Source organism: Choloepus didactylus, chromosome 7 (genome assembly GCF_015220235.1).
Source record: "Choloepus didactylus isolate mChoDid1 chromosome 7, mChoDid1.pri, whole genome shotgun sequence".
Taxonomy (NCBI): domain Eukaryota; kingdom Metazoa; phylum Chordata; class Mammalia; order Pilosa; family Megalonychidae; genus Choloepus; species Choloepus didactylus.
The window spans coordinates 80589876-80614535 of NC_051313.1; the positions used below are offsets into that span (position 1 = coordinate 80589876).

A 24660-nucleotide genomic window follows, 5' to 3' on the forward strand; every position below is an offset into this window, starting at 1 on the left:
TGATTGCCTTTCCTAAACCTCTTCAATGAAGATACTCTGGAACTTTACTGCAATCAAGTAAAGAACTTATTCTATAATGAAATTAAGATGTTAAAATCAACCTAGGTGTTTCTGAATTTCAAAACAAAAGGTTCAAAATGCTTCAGAATTACTATGTAGAATATTTATGATTAAATTGGGGGAGAAATTTGATTTCTAGAAATTTTCTTTGTGAAGATATAGCTTCAGGGTTAACAAACATCAAATGTGTAATCATAATTACAATGAGGTTTTGTTTTATTTTAAAAAAGAGAGATAATGAAAATAACCAAAACACAAATGAAAATCTACAGTTGCTTCCAGTTCAAGTTTTAATTGATGAGATGAGATTTTCTATCATCTATATGGAAATTGAAAAATATTTTAGAGAATACTGTCTACACACAAAGAAAATTTAAAATTTAATTTCATTAAGTCTTTTTGATCTTATTCCTTTAAAAATATACTTATCGCTATAATACATACAATTGCCTATAATTTTGATTTTCAAAAAATCTGGCTAAAAAGTAACCAATATAAAAAAACAAAAAACAGTTAACCTTTATAGTTGAGTTGTACCTGTTTTTCAACTTTGACTACCCGGCCGAGCATACTGAGGTCATCAGTGGTCTCATGTTCGGCCGTTATTTTCTCTCGGCTCTTCTTATCTGATGTGATTTGCCCTTTTCCAAGAATTTGATCAACGCTATCAGAGAAAGAGGAGATCTGATTATGAGTGCTGAAGATGGAGATTGCTGTAGGCCAGATATTTGTCTGTTTCCACCTCTGATCAGGCAGTTCTTGAATTCAACCACTTCAAAATATGAGAAAATCATAATTATGCTTATTTTGTGGTTTTCACAGAACAGTTTATGCAATGAGCATTTACTGCACATCTGACATTTTGGAGATAAGCAGATAAGAAACTTATAGTCTCCATGTTTTGGAATTTACAATCTAGTTGGAGAATATATACTACATGAGCTAGAAAGTCAAGATTAGTTCTACAAATTCTGTAACAGTTCAACTTTATAAAAACCCTGGGCACCATACATAGTACTCTATTAAAGAACTTGGAAGATGGTAGCCACCTAGGCAGAGGCTGTAAAATAATCTCCAAGCAGACTTGATCAGCCTAAAGGTGAATTACTTTATTTTTTGTGTGTTTTTGAGTTTAAAAATTATCAGGATTATTGACCCAACTTTCTAGTCCATTTTGTTTGCATAGAAATATAGGAAGTGTCTATTATCTGTCATGACTTCCGATTTATTAAACGGCAAGCTCTATGGGGAATGGCACACACATTGGGCTTAATAATTACTTGTTGAATGAAAGAATGAGTAAATGAATGAAAGAACAAATGGTGATTTCTAAAAGCGAACCACAGATGTTTTATTAAATGCCTACCCAGGCCATGTTTCACATGGGACTAAGTGACCTGTAGTGAAATAAATTGTTTTAAGATTCGATTCTTACCTTTTAAGAACTATTCAATCACAAATGCAAGGGCCTTTTAAGAGACTCTTAAAAAACGGAATTGACTAAATATCTTGGCTTTGAGATAACACATATTGTTGGGGTTAACATACTGAGCTTATTTCTTCTAATCACTCACTAAGATGCTTATGGAAGGAAGTGTATATCTAGCACTGCATTGGATATGAATGAAGAGCAGGGCCTTGTCTTAGACAAGATGAAGATCACATTTGAAACCAGGAAATAATACAAAATCCAATGACTTGTTCTTGAGCCTGGACTCTTTGGTTTAGCATACCAAGATTATGAGTGGTTTCATGTTCTATAGTAGACTCAAAATGCTGTAGGAGGCCGGAGAAGGAAAACGTATATCTTGTGGGTAGGATAGTTCAGTAAAGTCTAATGAAGGAGAAAGACTAGCTTATTCCTGAAGAATGGTTAAAATTTAGATAATAACAAAAACAACAGCAACACCAATAATTCAAATGACATTAGCAACAACCGTTAACATTATTGCACAAGCAGTGCCAGATACATCATGTATTATGAATTAGGCATATTTAGTCATTTAATCCTCATGACAACCCTGTGAGGCAAGCACCAACATTACCACCATTTTTACAGATGAGGAAACCAGAGGCTTTCAAAGACTGATTTACATCCATATATAAAATCTGTGTTAAAACCAAAGTCTGGTTGTCCTCTAAGAATGAATTTGAAATATGGAATTTAGAAGTTTTCTCTACTAGAGAGAAGTTCTTCCTGGATAGTTTCCATGCCCATCTTTTACAAAGAATAGCATGTTTATTGCTTACCGTGTTTGAAGACTTTTGATTCTACACAACATGTCCAGGTGACCAGCAGAATATTGTTCAATGACATCTTTTACATCATATGGGCGTAATGTTTCTTTAAACTTTCGTTTTGCAACATGAAATTTCATAATTCTGTAGAGCAACACATTACACATTAATCTTCATAACTTTTGCTATAAGGAGTCACCTAAATAGTGTATCAGTGAATAGAAGAAACTGGTGGGGGGCGGGGGAGGCATCTGTCCAACTGTTTTATGCTCTTATAGAAATGCAACATAAAAACCTGAGATTACAGTGGACGATTTAAGAACATCTCATATGAGGCACACTTTGAGAGTAGAAAAACACACACAAAAAAAACACTAAATGCTGTACCTTTTTAAAGGAATTAAACTTGAAGTCAAAATTCAATTTTGCCTTTCCATGTGATCCCCAGAAGTACAAGATATAACTTCTAGTGATTGCATCCCTTAAAAAATACGTTGTTAAAATGATCTTTTATGTAACTACATATATTGCAGAGATGCAGATGTGTCTGAGAAACTCTATTATTCTCTACTGAGAAATATACCCTTGTATAGAAATGCATGAATTTTTTTTCATAAATTATTTCCGCAGAATACTGCTTGCTTAAGCTAGCCAAGTTCCTTTTTGTTTTAAACATAACACACTGAGCTAAGCTTGGGTGTCCTATCTTCTCAGAATCAGAGCTCTTTTTTTATTACAATACCTCCCTCAACATGGATCTCATGTTTTAAAACAGTATTTCACTAACAAATTCCATGATGTCATTGATAGTCAGTCTGCCTGAGATAAACCATATGCTGCAATAACTTGATATAATTCTTGATGAAAGCAAAAAAAAAACATAACATTTTAATTAGTCTGTGCAGCTTTATTGCAGGTAAATGCTAAACCTGTTGTTTTTTCAGTGATTAAATGGCACATAAACTCCTATTGCTACACTCATGGATCCAGGCTGGGAATCAGTCACTGGGGCTCTGGATACCAAGATTTATCGTCCCTTGGTGTAATAGGGAATATTGGGAACAACTGCAGAGTTTAAAAAGAAAATACCCATTACCCACCCTAAGTGATAGCCAATTACAAGGAATCCAAATTACTTCATTGGTAAAAAAAGCCTCAAACACCATCTCCTAATTATATTATTTACTTCAAATAATTGTATCCCAATCATTCCTGAATAACTTTTATCAATAATTTTTTACTTCTACTCTCTACCACTTTTTCCCACCAATCTCTTCTTGAATCAGGATACTTTTTTCCCCCTTCTTTTTTGTTTGCAAAGACAGTTAAGCAAAGCTATTCAGCAAAAGCTAAAGGAAACTAATGTTTCCGTTTAACCTCTTACTATCTGCCTTTGGTTCCAAAGTTGTTTACCAGCATTTAGGCTTGGCTAGAGCTCAGTCTCCCACAAGGAAAAACTGAGAATAATAGTGAAATATATTTTCTGTGAAATTTCTGGTCCTGAGTGATTATTATTATTTTTTTTATTAAATTCAGTTTTATTGAAATACATTCACACACCATACAATCATCCATGATATACAATCCACTGTCCACAGTATGATAACATAGTTATGCGTTCATCACCACAATCTATCTCTGAACATTTTCCTTACATCAGAAAGAACCAGAACAAGAATAAAAAATAAAAGTGAAAAAAGAACACCCAAATCATCCCCCTATCCCACCCCATTTGTCCTTTAGTTTTTATCCCCATTCCTCCACTCATCCATACACTAGATAAAGGGGGTGTGATCCACAAGGTCTTCACAATCACACTGTCACCCCTTGTAATCTACATTATATAATTGTCTTCAGGAGTTCAGACTGCTGGGTTGGAGTTTGGTAGTTTCAGGTATTTACTTCTAGTTATTCCAATACATTAAAGCCTAAGAGGTGTTATCTATATAGTGCATAAGAATGTCCACCAGAGTGACCTCTCGACTCCATTTGGAATCTCTCAGCCACTGAAACTATTTCGTCTCATTTTGCATCCCCCTTTTGGTCAAGAAGATACTCTCAGTCCCATGATGCCGGGTCCACATTCATCCCCGGGAGTCATACTCTGCGTTGCCAGGGAGATTTACACCCCTGGGATTCAGGTCCCACGTAGGGGGGAGGGCAGCGAGTTCACCTGTCGAGATGGCTCAGTTAGAGAGAGAGAGGGCCACATCTGAGCAACGAAGAGGTACTCAGGGGGAGACTCTTAGGCACCATTACATACAACTTTAGACTCTCCTTTGTGGTAATGAGCTTCATAAGGGCAAGTCCCATGCTTGAGGGCTCAGGACATCAAACCGCCAGTCCCAATGTTTGTGACAACATCAACACCAGTCATTATGTGAAATACTTTATTTGCCTTATCTCTAATCCCCTCCCACCCCCAACAGCTCTTGATGAGCTATTATTCTCTCCTTTTTATATTTAGGGAAACTGAGGTTCAGAGAAGTGACTTGTCCCAAGGCAAGCAACAGGTATGAAGCAAAGCCAGGATCTCACCCAGCTCTATCTGGTTCTCACCCCACACCACCTCTTGGTTTCTAGTGGTGTTGAGAAGGCTGACTGGCATCTTTGGCAGTTCTTTCTTGCCCCTGGTGATAGAAGCCACCCTACATGAGAGGGAAGCTTCAGCATAAGTGATTGTGGTCCCACTGGTTGTAGCTCGGGCATTTGGGGATCCTACCATGTCTGAGCAGGGTGGACCCACATACCTCCAAACTGAATTATCTTTACTGCCCTAATAAAGGCCTGCCCTTTTTCCTTGTTAGGGAGTTCTCTTTTCCTTTCATAAATTTTCTAACGGAAGGTACAGTTTGAAGCATTCAACAGACAATACTGGCACTCTAGTCTTCACTCAGTTATCATATTGTATGTAGAACTTCCTTAAGTAATTTCATTTTTACTTACATAATTTACTACTTATGAGCTAGTCAAATTAAAGAAAATCCATATTTTATAATTTTGATAAATGTTTAAGGAAACTGATCATTGTCTTCTATGTTTTTTCAGTTTGATCATATGATAGGTAAGCAAAGTTGATTTTGAAATTCTTAATATTTTTACACATCATACCACTCCTCAGGTGGAATTGCGTTTTTGCTAGTGCTTCACTTACCGATTTTTCCACTTTCATGCACCAGATGTAAGCATTGAATATTGGATTAATAAATATTATTTAGATTATTTAGAAAAGAGAAGTATAGGCTGTGGTAGGCTGGCACCAGCTTACACTGACTCCTGAGGGCCAACGCTTAAATGTTTTGGAGTTTTGCTGGTTATTAAGCACATCGATTATTAAAAATTAAGTTAATGCACAATCAAATAAATTATATTTTAAAAAGTAATACATACTCAAAATTCATCTCCTAATTATTTTACTACATTACTCTCTATGCTCTTGCTTTCTCATATCAATTTTATCTGTATGTTCAAAATACTATGTAATGATATACTACTGCACATCTCTTCCTGTCTTCTTGTTCAGTGACATCATGTGATAGCTTGTAATCAGCTATGGTAGGAGTATTTGCACCGCAGAAATTGACAGATGCTACAGATAAGGCAGTCTTTTCCTGGAGAGCTGGTTAAACAGTTATTTACCAGTGTACTACAGAGTGCACGAAACCATCTTACTTACTAAGGACTAACTTTTTTAAGATGGAGATCAAATACATTTACCTAATGGGTTTTGTTGTGGGTTGAAAAAGAAAACATTAAAAAGGTCTGAGGGGAGGTATGAAAATTCTAAATCAGGTAATATATTTTATGAATGTCAAGGAAATGTTCAAAAGCTTAAGCATTTTGAAATCAATTTATAGAAAGGATGGTAAGCAGTCATTTTATATGGGCAGACCAAGCATGTCCTAACAGCTCTCAAAGCTCCTTTCCATTTGTGCTGCTATACCCTTAAGAAGAATAAACCTTTCAAAATGCAAATAAGACCATTATTATCCCATTGGCTTTCCATGGCCTATCAGGTAAACATTAAACTCCTTAGCACATTCTATAAAGCTGTTAATGGGCTGGCCTCTGTGTACCTCTCTTGCCTCATCCCCTTTTACTTACTCCTTGGAATTTTAGGCAAAAATAAATATTTGCAGGTCCACAAAAATGCAAATCAAAGCCTATGCTGTTTCCTCTTCCTGAAATACTACTAAATCTTCAAGACTCACCTCTAAAGTCAGTTCTTTTATGGAAATGTCTATGATTCCTCCAAAGCAGTTAATCACTTTCTATTAACTTCTATTTTAATACCTAACACCTTACATTGTCATTATTTGCTTATATATCAGCTTCCTCTGCCAGACTGTGTGAGGAGGTCCTTGGGCAGGGTCTCTTTTCCTCTTGATATTCCAACACCGGGCACAGAGTTGAATGAATGAGAGAAGTTTGTTTGTTCAGAAGTTCAACCAGGGAGACTGGGGTTGGTAACTGGAGAGAGAAAAATGTGATGGATGGGCAGAGCTTCTGCCCTTCTTCCTCCAAATGTGCATCTCCATTCATTGCTCTGCATGCAGCCCACACTCTCTTCTCTGGATTTTCTTGGTACCAAAGTGCTCATTCCACAGGATTCTGCCTTTGCACTCTACTAAAATGTTAACTGTTCCAGATTCAGTTCAAACATCAACTTCTCTAGGAAATCATCCCTGACCACCTCCATGGAAGTAGATGTAATTTCTCTGTGCTCTTAACTGTTGTCACATAACCATACCTGTGGCAGTGTATCTCACTCACTGGGATTTATTGGCATTAGGGGTCATGGTTTTTACCCTAGCATCTCACTCAAACTCTGGCAAGTATTAGGGGTTCAATAAATGCTAGTTGAAGAAATGAATAGGATTGGCTGCTCTATACTTATTCAAAGTTGTTTGTGTTTTTTGTGATAAAGTAGGCTCTTGTAGAGATCTTCTTAAAAGAATGCCTTAGAATAGGTCCACATTCTCTAGGCACATTTCAGGGAGAGTATAAGCCTTTGACTCTGCTCCATGAATACAAAATAACTTTTTAAAATCAAAGAAATGTTCATTCATTAATAGTCAGGGTCCAGCCTGGTTCAGAAAAGAGTCATTTAAATAGAACTGCTTCTGAAAATCATGAAAATATATGTAATTGGGACCTCACAAAGCAACTGAATCACCAACAATAAGGTTTCAGTATGAGGAAGTAAGAGGAAAGGTAAATACATTGCAAGTGGAAGGAATAAATGCTACTCTAACTTAGTAAGTACCAAATGGGGAGAGAGAGAGAGAGAGAAAGAAGAAGGAGCAGGAGGGGGGGAGGAGGAAGAAGAGAGTGCAAAAGGAAATCGCAGAGAGGAGGGAGAAGAAAGAGTTCATTGTAATGGTAATTATGTTGACTGAATGACTTTTAGACTACTATAGGGCCATCAAAGAAAATATGTGGTTAAAGTCTGAAATAATGAAACCTTGGTTTTCTGCTTCTAGGGGACTGCTGGAAGTGCTTCCAAAACCATGCATACCAGGCTTGCTCTGGGGAAGGTTGGGTGTGAGGGCTGCTCCCTGGGATCCTGACTTGTAGCCATCACACAACGACCTTTGTGACTGAAGATCCCTGGTCATTAGGATCAAGTGATTCGAGATGTCTGTATCATTAAATTCTCCCAGCCTCCCTCCTCCTACTCCAGCCCCTCTCTGCCCCTCTCACTTCTCCAGAGAATGGACATGATTGTCAAGGTCAAAATCAGAAGGCAGAAAATGGTAAACTTGACAGGCTAAACTAAATATCTAGCCCTGTCATCCTTGTCCCTGGCAGCATTTCATCATTTCTCTGCTTGTCGCTGGGATGTCAAACTGCCTTAGGTCTCTACAAGTCAGTGAACTTGACCTGAGCACCGAGTATCTACCTGCTAGATGCAGAGCTGGAGGCTGGGGATATAAACATGAGCGAGACAGAGAACCTGCCTTCCTCAACTTCCTGTTGAGTAGGCCTCCAGTAGTGGTGTCCTTGCTGGATGGCTGGTGTTATGCAGAGCACTTTATCTGCATTATGTCACTTAACTACAAGAATTTTCTACATTTGATTTGGATCCAATGAAAGCTCAGAAGGTTGAGTAACTTGTCCAGGGTTACACAGCTAGTAAGAGGCAGGTCATTGTAGATGCCAAGGCCCCCCCTTTTTTTAAAAAAAAAACCACGCCACTAAGCTAGCATCACAGAGTGAATCACAGGCAGGAAGCCTTGTAGACTGACAAGAGAATGTCTAGGCTGTCTTATGGTCTCACCAACACCTGCTCCCTGTACGCTCTGACACACTCACACTTTCTAATCTTCCCAAAGGATCCCATGCTTTTAATGTACTCCTCCCTTTAACCTGGCCAGGCTCCTTTCATTATCTCCAAGAGTCTTTTTCAGGAATCAGTCCAAGTCTTATGTGGGTTTCCCACCCTTAGGAATCAGAATGTTCGTTTTCTCTCTCTTTCTCTCTCTCTCTCTCTCCCCAGATTCTCAGGGCCCGCTTACTTTTCCCCAGTAGTAGGATATGCACATTAGTCTCATTGTATTTAGTAGTAGTAGTATATATTAGGATATACACAGATAGTCTCATTGCCAGTTTTGCTTTAAATGCATTTTTCCCAGATAATATCCGGAGCAAAAAACTACAAAATTAGCTTTCTAGAACAGGGGAGAGTAGACCATCTTCTGATTATTTTGGGGGGGGAGAAACTAAGTAAAATAATTTTATATTTCGGGAGAGATATAAAGATACGAGGGTGCTGAAAATTTAGGAAAATGGCTAAAAGTAGCTGTCAGACTATGATTTTGAAAGGTCCTTCGCTTTTTCACTTTTTTTTTCCTCTCCAACACCATTGCATTTCAGATACTAAATCTTTTAACTACAAGGTGAAGGAGAGGAGAGCTGGGGCTTAGCAGAGTCCTGGGTTGGTAGGTGAAAGAGTGGAAGCTGATTTCACATCTTAGTTCTCACATAGGCTAGCCTGAAATTTATGTGTCTCAACTGTCTAAACACAGCTGGGCATAGATCCAGTGTGACCCAAAGTCTAAACAAGGGTTGGCAAATTTTTTCTGTAAAGGGCCAGATAGTAAATATTTTGTTTTGCGGGTCATATGGTCTCTGCTGAAGCCACTCAGCTCTGCTGTTGTAGCATGAAAGAAGTCATAGACAATATGCAAACAAATAAGCATAGAGATGTGCCAATAAACCTTTATTTACAAAAACAGGCACTGAGTTGGATTTTGACCCCTGGGTAATAGTTTCTTGACTAGATTAGATGGATGAGGCACTGCTCTGAGCCCAGAAATAAATGAAAGTCTACGAGCTGGCCTGGGGAAGAGAGGCAGAAGGCTTTGGTGACCTCTAATCTGTTTACAAAAGAAGTTTAGTATAATCTAACATATTGCCTGGTAGAAAGGATGTTTGAGCAAGTCATTCTGGAATTAAATTAGAAACTTTAAAATACATTTAATGATTACGATGATAACACTAGGCAACGCTTTATAATATAACCCCATTAGAAGGGTATAGTTATCATCCCCATTTTGCAGATGAGGAAACCAAGGCCCTGAGAGTTTAAGCAACTTGCCTGAGGTTAAAGATCCAGGAAGTGTGGAACTGGGATTTGAACCAGCCTGGTTGCAGTGCTGGGCTCTTAATCACAACGTTCTACCATTGTCTTAATATTTTAACACAACATGATGACAAAAAAAGATACTTTGATATGATATGGCTTTTTTCACTCACACGTGCTTGGCACATAGTAGGTATTCGATAAAAATTTGCTAAGTGAATGACATGTTCTTACTGGCATGGTTGGACAGTCCTTCAAAAGTCCAGAGGAGTAAGTTTTACTCTCATTGGTTTCTTAACTTTTTGAGGGTAAATTATACCACTGAGGGCAAGTATAGCAGCAAAGAGTAAAAGACCGCTAAAACCAGTCTTTGATGTGGTTGGTAACTCAGAGGCAGAGAGCCTAAGGGAAGTAAATCTACTGCACAAAACTGACATGCCCCAGAAGTACCACTAGAGGGTGGAAGAGACTCATTATTATAAACCTAAATTGGAGCCTTGCCTTGAAACTGAAGATGTCTGCACTCCAATTTTCTAAGCATGAAGAAATAACCAATGCAAAGTTAAACTATGGGTAGAATATATCTATATATACACACAAACACATATGCACTTAAAAGGAAATGTAGGTGCATTTGTTGTGCTGCCATGAGTTATAAAATCTTGCAAAAGTCTTGTTCCAGTCCTCTAAATCAGGGTAAAAACATTGCATATGAATATGCAGAGATAAGAACGATTAGAAAACAGAAGCTGCAGTGGCTGCTGCTGCCACCAAACAGATGGATGGAGCCGGCCAGCAGCCAAACTGTGTGCAGGGTGGAAAGGGCTCAGCAGACTGTGAACTGAAGAGGCAGTTTGATTGACTGTAGAGACAGCAGTGCTTCTCAAGCTTGGCTGCTTACTGCAATCACCTTGGGAGCTTTAAAAAATACTGATGCCTGAGGTCCCAACTCCAGAAAGTCTGATTTAATTGGTCCAGGGCATGGTCCAGAGATTTCATAAAATTCTTCAGGCGATTCTGACATGCATCCAAAGTCGAGAACCGTTGAAACAGAGGTGGGAGTGCAGTGCTGGTGGTGGTGGGAGGGGTGGTAGTGGAGGAAAATCTCCATCCTCCCTTGTTTCCAACTGAAGAAATGATGGTGGGGTTTGCATAAATCTTCTGATTCACACATGTCATACCCATAAGGCGGACTGTTAGTGCACCTGGTGTTAAGCCTCCAGTCAGACTCCAAATGTTTCATGCCTCCCCTTCCCTGGTGAGACCCGACATTTCATACAAGTAGTAGTTAAGAAGTTCCATTATTTTTTCAAAGGACTACCATGGAAGCGAAAGGGAGTGGTAGGTTGATTGACTCATTTGTTCTTTCAATAAATATTCACTGGACACTCCCACATTGTGCTGGGCACTTTGCTAGGCTCCAAGGAGCACTAACTCTTCCGGAAGAGAGGCTGGCAGAGTTGAAAGCCTACTACATGATGACAATGATTACTAGGTCTCCAATGTCTTCCCTCTGCAGTCATGGTGGAAGACAACAGTTGCTGGGACCATGAGCTCTGACAGGATTCAAGAGCCTCAGGTACCCAGTGCTGGGAACTCTCTAGATTAGGTCAATCTGGCTACTCCCCAAGTGATGCTACAGACATGCCTGATGAATGGGGCTAGAGTCCGTCCATTCATTCATTCACTCACCCATCAGGCATTTATTGAGTGCCTCATGTGCCAGGCTCTGTGCTAGATGCCAGGGATACAACAATAAAGAGATATCCTGTTGCTGGAGTGTTTCCAGATAAGTAGGTAGGTAAAGTTATAATCCACTTTGTTAAGTATAAGATGCTGAGAAGCACAGTTGATAGGGGAGTGAGAGTGAGAAGAGAGGTGTTTAACCTCGACCAGTAGAGGTGATAGGAAGTGATTTCTGGAGATAACAGCTCCTTATCCACCCTGCACCCCCATCTCTGGGCATATTACTAAGTTCCTCAAGGCTGCTGAAATGGCCCCCTTATGTTCTCAGACATGTTTCTCCCCTTGACCCCTCTCCTTACTTTAGGTGGTTAGTTGGGTTGATTTACTCTAGTGATACGCATTTCTTGTCTCCTTATTCCTGGTTTGGAAAATTCTATTCCCTGGTTTCTGACTCTCTGAAGAAACACAGCATCTATGTGGCTTAAAAGCAAGGGTCCTAATGCTCATCCTTGAGGTGACCCAGAGCCTTTTGATCACTGAGTCTCCCCCCAAGGCAGCCTTCCCATGCCTTTTAGAGATTGGTCAGGATTAATTGGCTCACTATTAAAAGTGTTTATGTTACTTGTTTGGAAGTTTTATGAATGTTATTTTCCTGTTAATACATAAACCTGATTCAATAATATAGATTGGCCTTTGTGTATACTTTATTTAGACTCTGAAAGCTTTGCAAAGTAAATTATAGAATTAAATATCTAAGAGTTCTCCACTCTTCTTTCATCTCAGTTTGGGCTACTAGCCAAGGGCTAAGGACCCCCAGGAGTTCCTGGATACACTGACCAGTCTCACTTTCTTGCCTTCAAGTCCTGATCGGGTTGTTAATCAGCTCCGCTTGTATACAGTCTGTCTGGAGATGTCCTCACCGCAGGGGCAAGCAGATGCCCACCCAGGCTGACTTAAGGCATCAGGACAGGTTCTGTGGCCTCACTGATCCACCACTAGGAGTGGTGGTTTTGTCTTCATACTCAGGATCTGGTAGTTTCACTTACAGATGGTGAGGGGTTTTCTTTTAAGGGGATAAGAGTAGTAAAGCCCAAACAAGAACTTCTGGATAAGAGCAAGTCTGTAAATGGTTAACTCCCTTCCTAGGATTTTGTGAGCCCTGATATGGTAACTTTAAATTTGGGAAGTTTGTCTTCCTGGGAGTAAAAAATCTTGCATAAACTTTAAAGTTTGAAACGAATAACTATACAAAGTGTCAATAAATGTTGACTGCTCTTGAGCACTTTTTAGTCATGGCAATGAATAGGAGATTTAGTTTAAATGATAATCCAATAAAAGGTTAAAAATCAGATGCTGCAAAGTAAGTGCGTCTTCAGTGCAACTGCTTGTTTAAAGCAGCCTCAGGGTAAAATGTGACCATTTTATTTATTTGAAGTAATTTGTCTTCAAAACAAAAATAAACAAGAAGATTATTGCAGGGAATATATTAGCTGATTTGTAAAATATGTGATAAATGATCCATAAAATGTTCTTCTAGCAGCGTCCTTTACTTTAACATGTCATAGACTTGGCTGTCAAGAATGTCTTTAGTGACTTGTAAACAAAGACTCATCACCTCTTCTAAAATAGCAGAGATGCCATCAGCAAATTTAAGAACTGGCGATGATTAAACAGCTTGTAGTTTTAACAAAAGCCCACAATGGCAAACATGTGCCTCTTCTTCTCTATTTGTGGAGTGTTCTTCTCTGAAGTATGAAGTGAGATTTAAGAAAGATTCAGAGTTGAAATTGCATTTTAGGTGACGGTTGAGTATGGTCTCATGCTTACCTTTTCAGAATAGGAAGAACCCAAGGGCAAGAAAATTGTAAAACCTTATCCCCTAGTCCAGGGTTACAGTAAGGTCTGATCTGCATATCCATCTCAAGAACTATGAAATGTCATGAGTGGTTCTTTACTTTCCTGATCAGAGCTGAGCTATTTTAGAAGAGTTGATGAGCCTTTGCCAGTCATAAAGAAATTCTTGACACCTCATCTATGCTCATATTAGAGTGAAAGATTTTGATAATTTAAAAGTGTTCTCTTTACAATTCGGCTTCAAATTCTTTCCCCTCTACTGGATTTCTCCCTAAAGTCACTGATGATTTCCTTGTTCTCACATTCAAAGGACCTTTTTAAAATCAGGTTCTCCTGGTTCTCCTTCTGTCTAGCTGCTCTGAATCTGTCTTATTCAGAGCCTTCTTCCATTTCTGTGTTGGCCATCTTCTCTTTTTACTCCCACATTCCATCTTGGGAGGGACTTCTGTAAACCAATTATATATATGCTGATGACTACCAAAAGTTTTGTCCCCATTCCAGATTATTCTCCAGGGCTTCAGAGCAAGTGAATCCTCCTGCTTACTGGGCTGCACTGTGACCCCTCAAATTCAACACTCCCAACAACATACGATCTCGCCCCAAGCTGGCTCCTGACTGCCTAGGCACCCAGATGTATCATCCCTGACTGATTCCTCTTGATCTTTGACTCTATCCTCTCCAACCAGTAAATATCCAAATCCTATCAGTTTTTATGTACCAAGATCTCTGAAATCCATCCTTCATGACTCCATCAAGACTCTGTATTCAGGCCCCCAGCAGATTCTGTAATTATAACAATAGTAGTCTCCTCTTTCCAATCCATTCTTCACACTGCAATCAGAATCATCTTTCTAGATTTCGGAATCTAAAGCACCAATCTGATAAATTTACTTCTGTGTTTAAAATCCTTCAGGTTCTCACTCCTCTCTCTAGCCTAACCTCTACTCCCTTCATCCTCCATCCACTACCAATAGACATGCTTTCTTATTCTACCTTCACCTCTGATTCTCTGCAATTGCAGTTGCCTCTGCCTAAACATCCTAACCCCCACCCCACCTTAACACCTACTTATCTACCAGATCTGAGCTTGGCTACTCCTTCTTCCAGGAAGCCTTCCTGAATGCTGCTTCCCAAGTAAGTGCTGATCTTGTGTCTGCCCAAACCATCCTGGACTTCTGTTATTTAAGATGCACTGCTCTGCACTGCAATTGACTTTTTACTTTTCTGAAAGCCCTTCATTAAGGATCCATCTTTCTTGTTAACTTTTATCCCTGTGTCTGGTGCAGAGAAGAAGCTCAATAAATATTTTCTGAGTGCATGAGCTGATCCCTTGGGAGGAACTTTTAAAGAGTCTGTGATCAGGCTTCTGCACTGCATGGGGGTGGGGAGGGAGAGAAGAGAGAGGAGAGGTAACTCTGCTTCTCACTGTCCTCTAACTTCATGAGAAGATGCCTGGGAAGGCAGCAAGCTCACTCCAAGGAGGAAGGGAGAGATCTACTTTGAGTACTGCCTCTTGGTTGGAGGAAAATACTGCCGTTCCAGCCCCACGTGGTGCTACCCTAAGTAATTTCTTTGCCTGGGTGGTGAGGAAGTAACTTCAAGAGATAACATCATGTGCTTTTTGGGGAGGGGTACAGGCAGGAAAGGTTGCAAAGATTTGGAAGTTGGGAGCACCCCTCAGAAGAAGGAAAGGAGTGTTCCTCTCACATCACTTGCCACGGCAGCCGGTGAAGCAAAAAGAGGAGAGGATCTAACCTGAGCAGAGGATGGGCAGTGGAGGGCATTACAGAGCCTGGACTACTTGAGGGTAATAATAGCTAGCATTTTATAGCCTCACCACAACTCTATGAGGTAAATACTATTACTATCCCCACTTCACCAATGAGGAAACAGACACAAAGAGGTTACACGAGCTGCCCAAGGACACACAGAGGTGGTCATGTTTCTTGGACCTACCTTTCCTGAGCTGCTCTGGGGAAAGTGGGAGTTGGGGGTAGATTTAGTCAATGGTCCAGGGTAAAGTTGGGCCACAGCTTCAACTAAAGAATTCTTTGGGTTTTAACCTCAGATCTTATTTATTTATTTGCTTTTCTAGAAGGCTGGTTTGGTCTGGGAAATAAAAAGTTGTATACAGTGAAACATAGAAGGCATGATGATTATTACATGGAGCTATTAAGAGAAGTTAAGAACATGATATAATCAATAGTTTCTCAATTACTTCTCTTCCAAATAATAAGTAATCTCCATTGAGTAATGTTTTGGTTATCTTCACAAGAAGAATATGTTGTATGGTATTCTGATTCATGTCTTGATGACTGATAGAAAACATGGTTGCATAAAACAACCTGATGAAAGAACAATTGTTGAACATCTTGTTAAGAGTAGCCTTGATCCTGGACATAGTAGTTCCATAAAAAAAAAAAAATACTGGTAAGAAGCACGTAAGCTTCACATTGCACTGTCTTAATAGACAAAGCTCTTTCCTGAAAGACTCATCTTTTATACAGTACTTATACATTGCCTTGATGTGCATATCTGAGAAATTAGGCATTTCAGTAAGGAAAATAAATTACAAACTTTCTTTTGTATTTTTAAAAAATTTTATTCTGAGACCCTTTTCTAAATATATGGTTGTTTTCCAAAAATTCATTTATTTCAAATAAATAAACATATACTAATTTTTGCATGAAATTTTGCCCAAGATTCATATTCATGTAGTGGCTGCATGATGTCAAGTAGTAGGATGAAGGGTAGCAGTCAGTAAACCCCTTCAGATATTCCCAAATATCCATATGCTTGATATTTTGAAGGAAATTATTCCAGGTAATTGATGGCTTATTTTTAATCTGAACATTTTGATGTTGTGCCTGAGAAAACATTTTTTCAAATCATAATAGGAAAATTGACTTATTACCATGATATAGGGAAAAGTAAACATGTAGAATGTTCTAGAGTTTATCAATTTGTTTATCAATCAGTTTATTTCCCTGCTAATTTCATCCTTCCATTTAGAAACTAATTTCTGTCAGACCAAAGAGAGATAAAAGTTATTTTGATTGAACCATTAAGAAGATACAGAGTTTTTGTTAAAAATAAGTGCAGTCTCCACTCCCAGAGAGGAGTTTTGAAAACACATTTCCAGCAGCTTTGTGCATTCCCACAAAATGATATTTTGAGAGAAATTTGTGGTAATCCTTGAGGAAATATACAAAATTTAGTTTTCTTTTGAGTAAAAGACATATTTTGGAATCAGTCCAAGAACAGTCATTGGACTATACTATAAAAAGTGACATCAGTCACTTTAAAAAAAATGTTTCAAAGTGCATTTGGCTAATAAAATCCAGACAAGTTTGGAGAGTGGCCTAAATTGTCTCATTGTTTGAGAGATCTTTACCCTCAAAAGTAACTTGAAAATCTCAGCAGCTTCATAAATATTAATAACTGAAAATAAGACGGTCTACTTTGTTCCTTGTGAATGTAATATTATTATTTTCCATACTGTCATCCTTGCAATGGAATACATATTTTCTAGGATGCATTTTAATTTTAATTTGGCTCCTAGGAAAAACTATTACTGTAAGAGCTGCTGGAATACCTAAGGCATATTCAAGTATTCATGTTAAATAATCAAACAATAAAAAAATATGTAAAATGCTAAAATTAAGCTGCTGTTTCAGAGATGAATAATAGATGGTTCATACTTGCAATCAGCAATAGACATATAAAATACTATTTCAGGAGCACTGCAAGAGGTGGGCATGTTCTGGCAAAAATATTCCAGTCAACTGATGTTGAACTTACTTATATAATTAAATTCCTGAGGGAAAGGACACTTTTGCATAAAATTTAAGGACTTACTATACCCGTAAACTCCTTTTCAGATGTGCTAATTCTATCAGTTGGTCTTTTAATCCTGTTTCTTTAGAAATTAAGTACTATCAATAGTCAAAGATTTCCAATTAAGTTATTAAACGATTGAGTGTAGTTATTATGTTCTATAGTAGCCATTAGTTTTTAGTGGAACTTGAAAAAAAACACTAAACAAATTCAGGATATGGGGGGAGATAAACATCCTCCTTAAGTGTCATAAGGCTGCAAGCAGAAAGCTTCAGAAATCCACAGAAAGGATAGACATGTAAATAATAAATGTCATTTAAAAATCAGAACCAAGAAAGGATTCTGAGAAGCAAAGGCATTCTGCAAAAGACTTTACAAAAATCAGTCAAGTTTCAAGAGGAACATATAAAAAGTAAATCTTAAACTGCTGCTAAAGCGCTTAGCTAGCGGAATAAACCTATTTCATTTTATTTCTTGCAACTCAAAATTCTTTTTATAAGTTATGAAGCCAAAGCCAAAAGCTTCAGAAGGTATTGGGAAATGACATACAACTGGGTTAAATATGACTTTTAGGAAACCTAATCTGCTCCCACTAGATAATATTTTACAGAATTTGTTGCATGTCAGACTAATCTGTGGTCTGAATTGCCCACCTTCACTTTAGGGTCTTTGATGGATATAATTAATATATGTAAAGAACTTCAAGGTGACTTCTAGACCAGCAATGTCCAGGAAATTTTCTGTGATGATGGAAATGTTCTATATCTTCCCTGTCCAATATTGCAGCCACTAATCACTTGTAGCTATTAAGCACACTTGAAAGTGGATAGTGTGACTGATGAACTGAATTTTAAATTTTACTTAATTTTAATGAATTCAAATCTAAATAGCCTCATGTGCAGTTCTAGTTCCTTTCTCTCCTTTTAACTGAGGGCTTCAGGTTTCATTTTACTACGTATCTTTTGGTTTTCTAACCTTAAATATTACTCAAGGTTTCTAGGTTTCCCAGGGGTGGAGTGACCATATAATTTGTTGTCCAAATAGGAACACTTTGAGAAAGACAAGGAGTGTCATTAAAAATTATGATGGGATAAGAGGCATAATTGGGACTTGTCCAGGGAAAATAGGAAGGTGTGGTCTCCCCACTGATAGGGTTGGTTGCTTGAGGATTCCAGTGGCAACTAACTGCAATATATATATATATATATATATATATATATATATATATATATATATGTAATGGAGAAATTATAGATTTACAGAAAAATCAGGCAGAAAACCAGAGTCTCCATACTTTCTGCTCCCCCCCCCCAGTTTACCTTATTTTTAATACTTTCCATTAGTGTGGTACCTTTGTTACAATCGATGAAACAATATATTGTAATTACACTATTAACTATAGTTCACAGTTTACATTAGAGTTCACTGTATTGTCTAATCTTGTGGTTTTTTTAAACTTTTATTCTATAACATATATGCAACCTAAAATTTCCCCTTTTACAGATAATTTTTAAGCATCTTCTGGAGTACTCATATTTTCATCATACTTTGATTTTCTTTGCCCTCACAAACATTTGCCAAAATCTTTGTAACTCCTGCTATTCTACTGACTCCCAATCATAGAGTAAAGCAAAAGAGCCAAAAGGATTAGTTATTTCTAAGCAATAGTCACTCAGCATTTACTGACAGATACAATTTCTCCTGAAGGATTAAACTGGGCAGGCTGAGGATGCAGCAGTTTATTTAGTCTAGATCCTGAATTTTTTTTTTTTTTGGGGGGGGGGGGCTGTCCCGGGAATATAAATGTAAGCTACTTTGGGTGACTCTCTTAGTCCTTTGTCTCAGTAGAGGAAGCATATCAAGATCAGCCTTTAACAATTACATTTCAGTAAGATAGAAGCAAATCACTTCAAAGTACTTGAGGTTTCTCATTTCAGAACTCAACCTGTTTTAAAATATCCTAGAAGGTTTTCTTTTCTTTTTGATACACAATACAGACACGGATTGGCACATCAAGATATAAAAATAATAAAAGAAGAAAATCCAATTGCATCTCTAAACTAAATGTCCTTAAAGCAACAAATTCACATGACAAGCCAATTCTCATGTAAGCTCTCTTGCAGGGCTTGCCTTTTCAAATCCCACACACCTTTTATAACATACTTTGTGTTGAACAGAGTAGAGCTTTGTATTAAGGAAATCAGAATTTAATAGGCATGTGGATGAATAAGAAAAGGGAAAGTTATTATTTCAGGAGATTTACCGGCAGGAAAAAGAACTTAGCAACACAGTAATTCAAATAATCAGTAGTAGGTCTCTGAATCACTTTGTCAAAAGTTTTCACCAACCTGATGGCTCGAATGACAGTTTTAAGTGGTGGAGTGAGATCTTCTACTGAAACATCACACTGGCATCCTTTCTCATCATATACATCATCAGTACCAAGAGCTGTGTCAGCTGCAAGAGAAAATTGCCAGTTAAGTAAGAGCAATGCTAACAATTGTAAACATGTTGCTGCATTCGTCTCATGTAGGAATTGTCAAGACCTGATGGATCAAGCTTACAAACCAAGAGATATATAAGGTCTGAGTCCAGCCAATTGTTTTTATCAATATTATTCTTTCTCTCTTTTCTACAATCTCCAAATATTATGTTGTTTGACATGAATACTTTTCTGAGCTGTTTTCCATGGGGAAGGTGGAGCTGTTGACACGCTGTCTTCCCAGTAGTGGTGATGGATTGTGTTGATCCACCCATGCTCTTTTGCCCAGTTCTTTTGAAACTAACAGCGAGTGTTTAAATGACAGCTTTTTGGAGTTAGCGAACCAGTCTTTGGACCCTTAAGTAACTGGCCTGAATATATGAAGATGGAATCCCATGACCGTGGCCCCATTAGCCTGATGCTCTGAAAAAGTGAGCTAAGCAACTAGATCCAAGAAAGCTGACTAATTTTCAGTTACTGGATACTGGAGGCCCAGGAGAGAGCTTGCTTAAGATAAAGCCAAAGATGAGAGCAGAGTTTCAGACTGGGTACGAAAATAATTTCCTTATAAACCAAGTAAATTTACTTTTGGGTTAATTGCAAAGTTTGGGAAAGGAGGCAGGGTTACAATAAATACCAAATTATTAAGGGTTTATAAAATTAATAAGGAATAAACTCATATTACTGCAGCTTTGTTCTCAATAACAAAAATACTGAACACAAGTTGAGATTCCTGTAATAGGGGATGGGTTAAATAAATATTGGTAGGTCTATATAATGGAATAGTGGGAAGTTGTTAAAATGATGTTGAAGGCTAATGACTGGAAAATGTCACAACACAGTGTGGGATTAAGAATGACTCCCGGGGAGGAATGTAGACCCGGCATCATGGGACGGAGAACATCTTCTTGACCAAAAGGGGGATGTGAAAGGAAATGAAATAAGCTTCAGTGGCAGAGAGATTCCAAAACGAGCCGAGAGGTCACTCTGGTGGGCACTCTTACGCACACTTTAGACAACCCTTTTTAGGTTCTAAAGAATTGGGGTAGCTGGTGGTGGATACCTGAAACTATCAAACTACAACCCAGAACCCATGAATCTCGAAGACAGTTGTATAAAAATGTAGCTTATGAGGGGTGTCAATGGCATTGGGAAAGCCATAAGGACCACACTCCACTTTGTCTAGTTTATGGATGGATGAGTAGAAAAATAGGGGAAGGAAACAAACAGACAAAGGTACCCAGTGTTCTTTTTTACTTCAATTGCTCTTTTTCACTCTAATTATTATTCTTGTTATTTTTGTGTGTGTGCTAATGAAGGTGTCAGGGATTGATTTAGGTGATGAATGTACAACTATGTAATGTAAACAATCGAAAGTACGATTTGTTTTGTATGACTGCGTGGTATGTGAATATATCTCAATAAAAAAAAATTTCAATAAAGTACATTACCCTTTTGGAAAAAAAAAAAAAAAGAATGATTTAATTGTTTTTGCTTAGCTGCATTTTCTAAAATTTCTACAATGAACATAGACTACTTTTATAATAGAAGAGTCAATAAAGTAACAAAAACACACCCCTGACAGATGAGTTATTTGGTCTCCAAGTATTTTTTTTTTTATTTTAAATTCAGTTTTATTGCGATATATTCACATACCATACAATCATCCATAGTGTATAATCAGCTGTTCACAGTGCCATCATATAATTGTGCATCATCACCCCAATCTATTTTTGAACATTTTCCTTATACCAGAAAGAATCAGAATAAGAATAAAAAATAAAAATAAAAAAGAACACCCAAATCATCCCCCTCCATCTCACCCTATTTTTCATTTAGTTTTTGGCCTCATTTATCTACTCATCCATCCATACACTGGATAAAGGGAGTGTGATCCACAAGGTTTTCACAATCACACTGTCACCCCTTGTAAGCTACATCGTTATACAATCGTCTTCAAAAGTCAAGGCTACTGGGTTGGAGTTTGGTAGTTTCAGGTATTTACTTCTAGCTATTCTAATACAATAAAACCTAAAAAGTGTTATCTATATAGTGCATAAGAATGTCCACCAGAGTGACCTCTTGACTCCATTTGAAATCTCTCAGCCACTGAAGCTTTATTTTGTTTCGTTTTGCATCCCCCTTTTGGTCAAGAAGATGTTCTCAATCCCATGATGCCAGGTCCAGATTCCTCTCCGGGAGTCAAATCCTGCATTGCCAGGGAGATTTACACCCCTGGGAGTCAGGTCCCATGTAGGGGGGAGGGCAGTGAGATCACCTGCTAAGGTGGCTTAGTTAGAGAGAGAGGACCACATCTGAGCAACAAAGAGGCACTCAGGAGGAGACCCTTAGGCACAATTATAAGCAGGTTTAGCCTCTTCTTGCAGCAAAAAGCTTCATAGGGGCCAGCCCCAAGACAGAGGGCTCAGCACATCAAGGCATCAGTCCCCAGTGTTTGTGAGAACATCAGCAACAATCCAGGTGAGGAAGTCCAACACCTCCGCATCCTCCCCCAGCTCCTCAGGTGGCCTCCATGTATTTTTATATGGCCTAAGTCTCTTTAAATGCTGACATACACTAAAGGATTAATACTGCTTTGTATTGCCCTTGTCCCCCACTCACCCCCTAGTGTTCATTCGCTAAGTCACAAAAAAGAGAGACTTTGCCACGGGTTGTCCTGGTTGGGTCAAAATCCTGAACGGCCACTGGAGGTCCATCCATTGAGGTAGTGCTTATATTTTGAATGCAGTTGGTACATCATTTAATTAAACTAATATTTACTGAGCATTTAGTTTACTCTGTGCTGGGAATGGAGGTGGTGGTGGTGCAGGTAAGAGATGATGGGTTACATGTGGATGCATCTTCATGGCTCTTCTTCATGGTCCCTCTTGTCTTCTTGTCTTCTAGCTTAGTTAGGATAAGAGATATAACCATGGCCTCACAAAAAATGATAATAATAGCAGCCACTCATTGAAATTTATCCCAGGTACTTAGGTGAAGCTCCTGCATATAATAGTTTTCATACTTAAGAGTAACTTTACAATGTAGGTGATGATATTATGCCTGGTTTTCAGACATGGTAACTGAGGCTCAGAGAGAGCAAGTAGTTTGACCAAGGCCACAGAGCTGGTAAGTGGAGCTGGTAAGTCATAGAGCCTGCTTTTCAAATCCAGTTCTCTGAGGCTCCAAAGTCCTTTACACTGCATTACCCAGTGTCAGAAAGAGTTCAGGTTTGAGTTAAATAGTGGCACACAATGTGTCAGGAAAGAGCAGAGGAAAGAGCTCACCAATCACGTTGCCTGATGGGTACAGTCTGACCCTGCTGGCTACTTCAACTTTTCTCCAGAGAAGTTGGCCATGGTTTAAATAAGAGTGAACTGATTAACTCTTGACAACTGGTTCTGACTCAGTGATGACCTCCACAGTAGCTGGACCATTTAGCTTGATTGGCCACCCACATAACATAGCCTGTTAGCCCATATACATTGTGCCCAAGGTTATTCCAGGAATTGTTCATGTTTTCTTCCTCCCATTTGATCCCAACTTACCTTCAGTTGGGAAAACTTTTCTTCATGGTTTCTAGTTCTTCTAACAGGGATAATGATGATGATGATGATAACAGTAATGAGAGATTTTCAGGGACATCTAATTCTGTGTAAGGACTCCAAATAATTGTTAAAAAATCCCCATGAAGTATGTATTATTATTACCCCCTGTTTACAGATTATGAAAGGGAGGCACAGAGAGGCTAAGTAACTTGCTCAAGGACACACAGAGAATAAGTGACAGATCTAGAATTCAAACCCAGGCAGTCGGGTTTGGGACCTCACTGTTGAACATTACCTGACCCACAGCCTCACCTCCATCACTTCTAAATTTGCCCTTCTTGCTTCTCTGGGCATCTGAAATCCCTTTTCTTGCATAACATTTTCCTTCACTTGGCTGTCTGCCCCTGGCACATCATGGGTCTCAGGTGAAGTGACCTCACATCACTGAGAGAGGATCAGATTCAGAGCAGTGTGAGTACTACAGCCATGGCTAAGCCAGTCTACACCCCAAAGGAGCCCTGGAAATACACATACTCCTAAATAGAGAGAAGGGTCTGTACATGGGGGAGGAGGACAGCAGGCAGGTGGGAGGGCTCACCTACAGGCTGAGCTGCTGACAGAGCCTGAGGTCACTGACCACCATTAAGGAGTTCTGTGAGATGCCCAGATGTTAGCTCCCCAAAAGAAACATCGAATAATGCACATTATCTGGATTCTCAGAACAGAGTTCCTAAGAGTTTATGTCACCCTTCAAAACAGAAGCACATAACTCTTTACCTCATATGAGTTCTAGTGAGAGATGATTCTAACATGGTCCCATCTTATACACCACAGAACACTGGCGAACACTGGAGAGGTTATGGGGAAGGCAGTCTCTGCAATCCCTGAATTTAAATATTACAAGCCATAACACGATGATGCAGGTCCAAACAATTAAACAGCACCAAGTACAGAGTCCTGTCATTGTGATGTTAATGGGAAAGTGTTTTTCAGCAGGTCTTATACTGTCATGATTAGCACAGAAGTAAACATAGTGAAACTATAATGTTCACAACTGACTGTAAAAGGAACTGGGAAAGCCCCAAATGATTACAAGACAGTTACCTCCCAGCCTAATCCTGCACCACTCCACCCCCAGTCCCTCATTCCAATAAGAGCTTTAGTCCATCCACCCTTTTCAGGAACAGGGCTAGGCAGAGACTGGCAGTCACTCATTTATTGCATTATAGCCTACGCATCTTATTGTGGAATTTTATGGTACCATTTTATAACGACTGTTCAAGGCATAAATTAAACAACTCCTCAGTCCTGCTGTTTTTTTTTATTTTTTTATTTTTGTGAGGGGACATTTGGGTCAAAGCAAATGAATA

The 24660-nt window shown here is 38.7% G+C and overlaps 1 protein-coding gene across 2 annotated transcripts in view; it reads right to left on the reverse strand.

The window, feature by feature from the left end:
• Window positions 1-24660, reverse strand: part of KCNQ5 (potassium voltage-gated channel subfamily Q member 5) — a 596680-nt gene that overhangs the window by 4635 nt on the left and 567385 nt on the right. For both annotated transcript variants that reach the window (XM_037844184.1, XM_037844185.1), the window contains 3 exons: window positions 19609-19717; window positions 2311-2442; window positions 598-724 (listed from right to left, as the gene is read on the reverse strand). In XM_037844184.1, the coding sequence (XP_037700112.1) occupies window positions 598-724; window positions 2311-2442; window positions 19609-19717 (368 nt within the window). The remainder of the gene's footprint in view (window positions 1-597; window positions 725-2310; window positions 2443-19608; window positions 19718-24660) is intronic.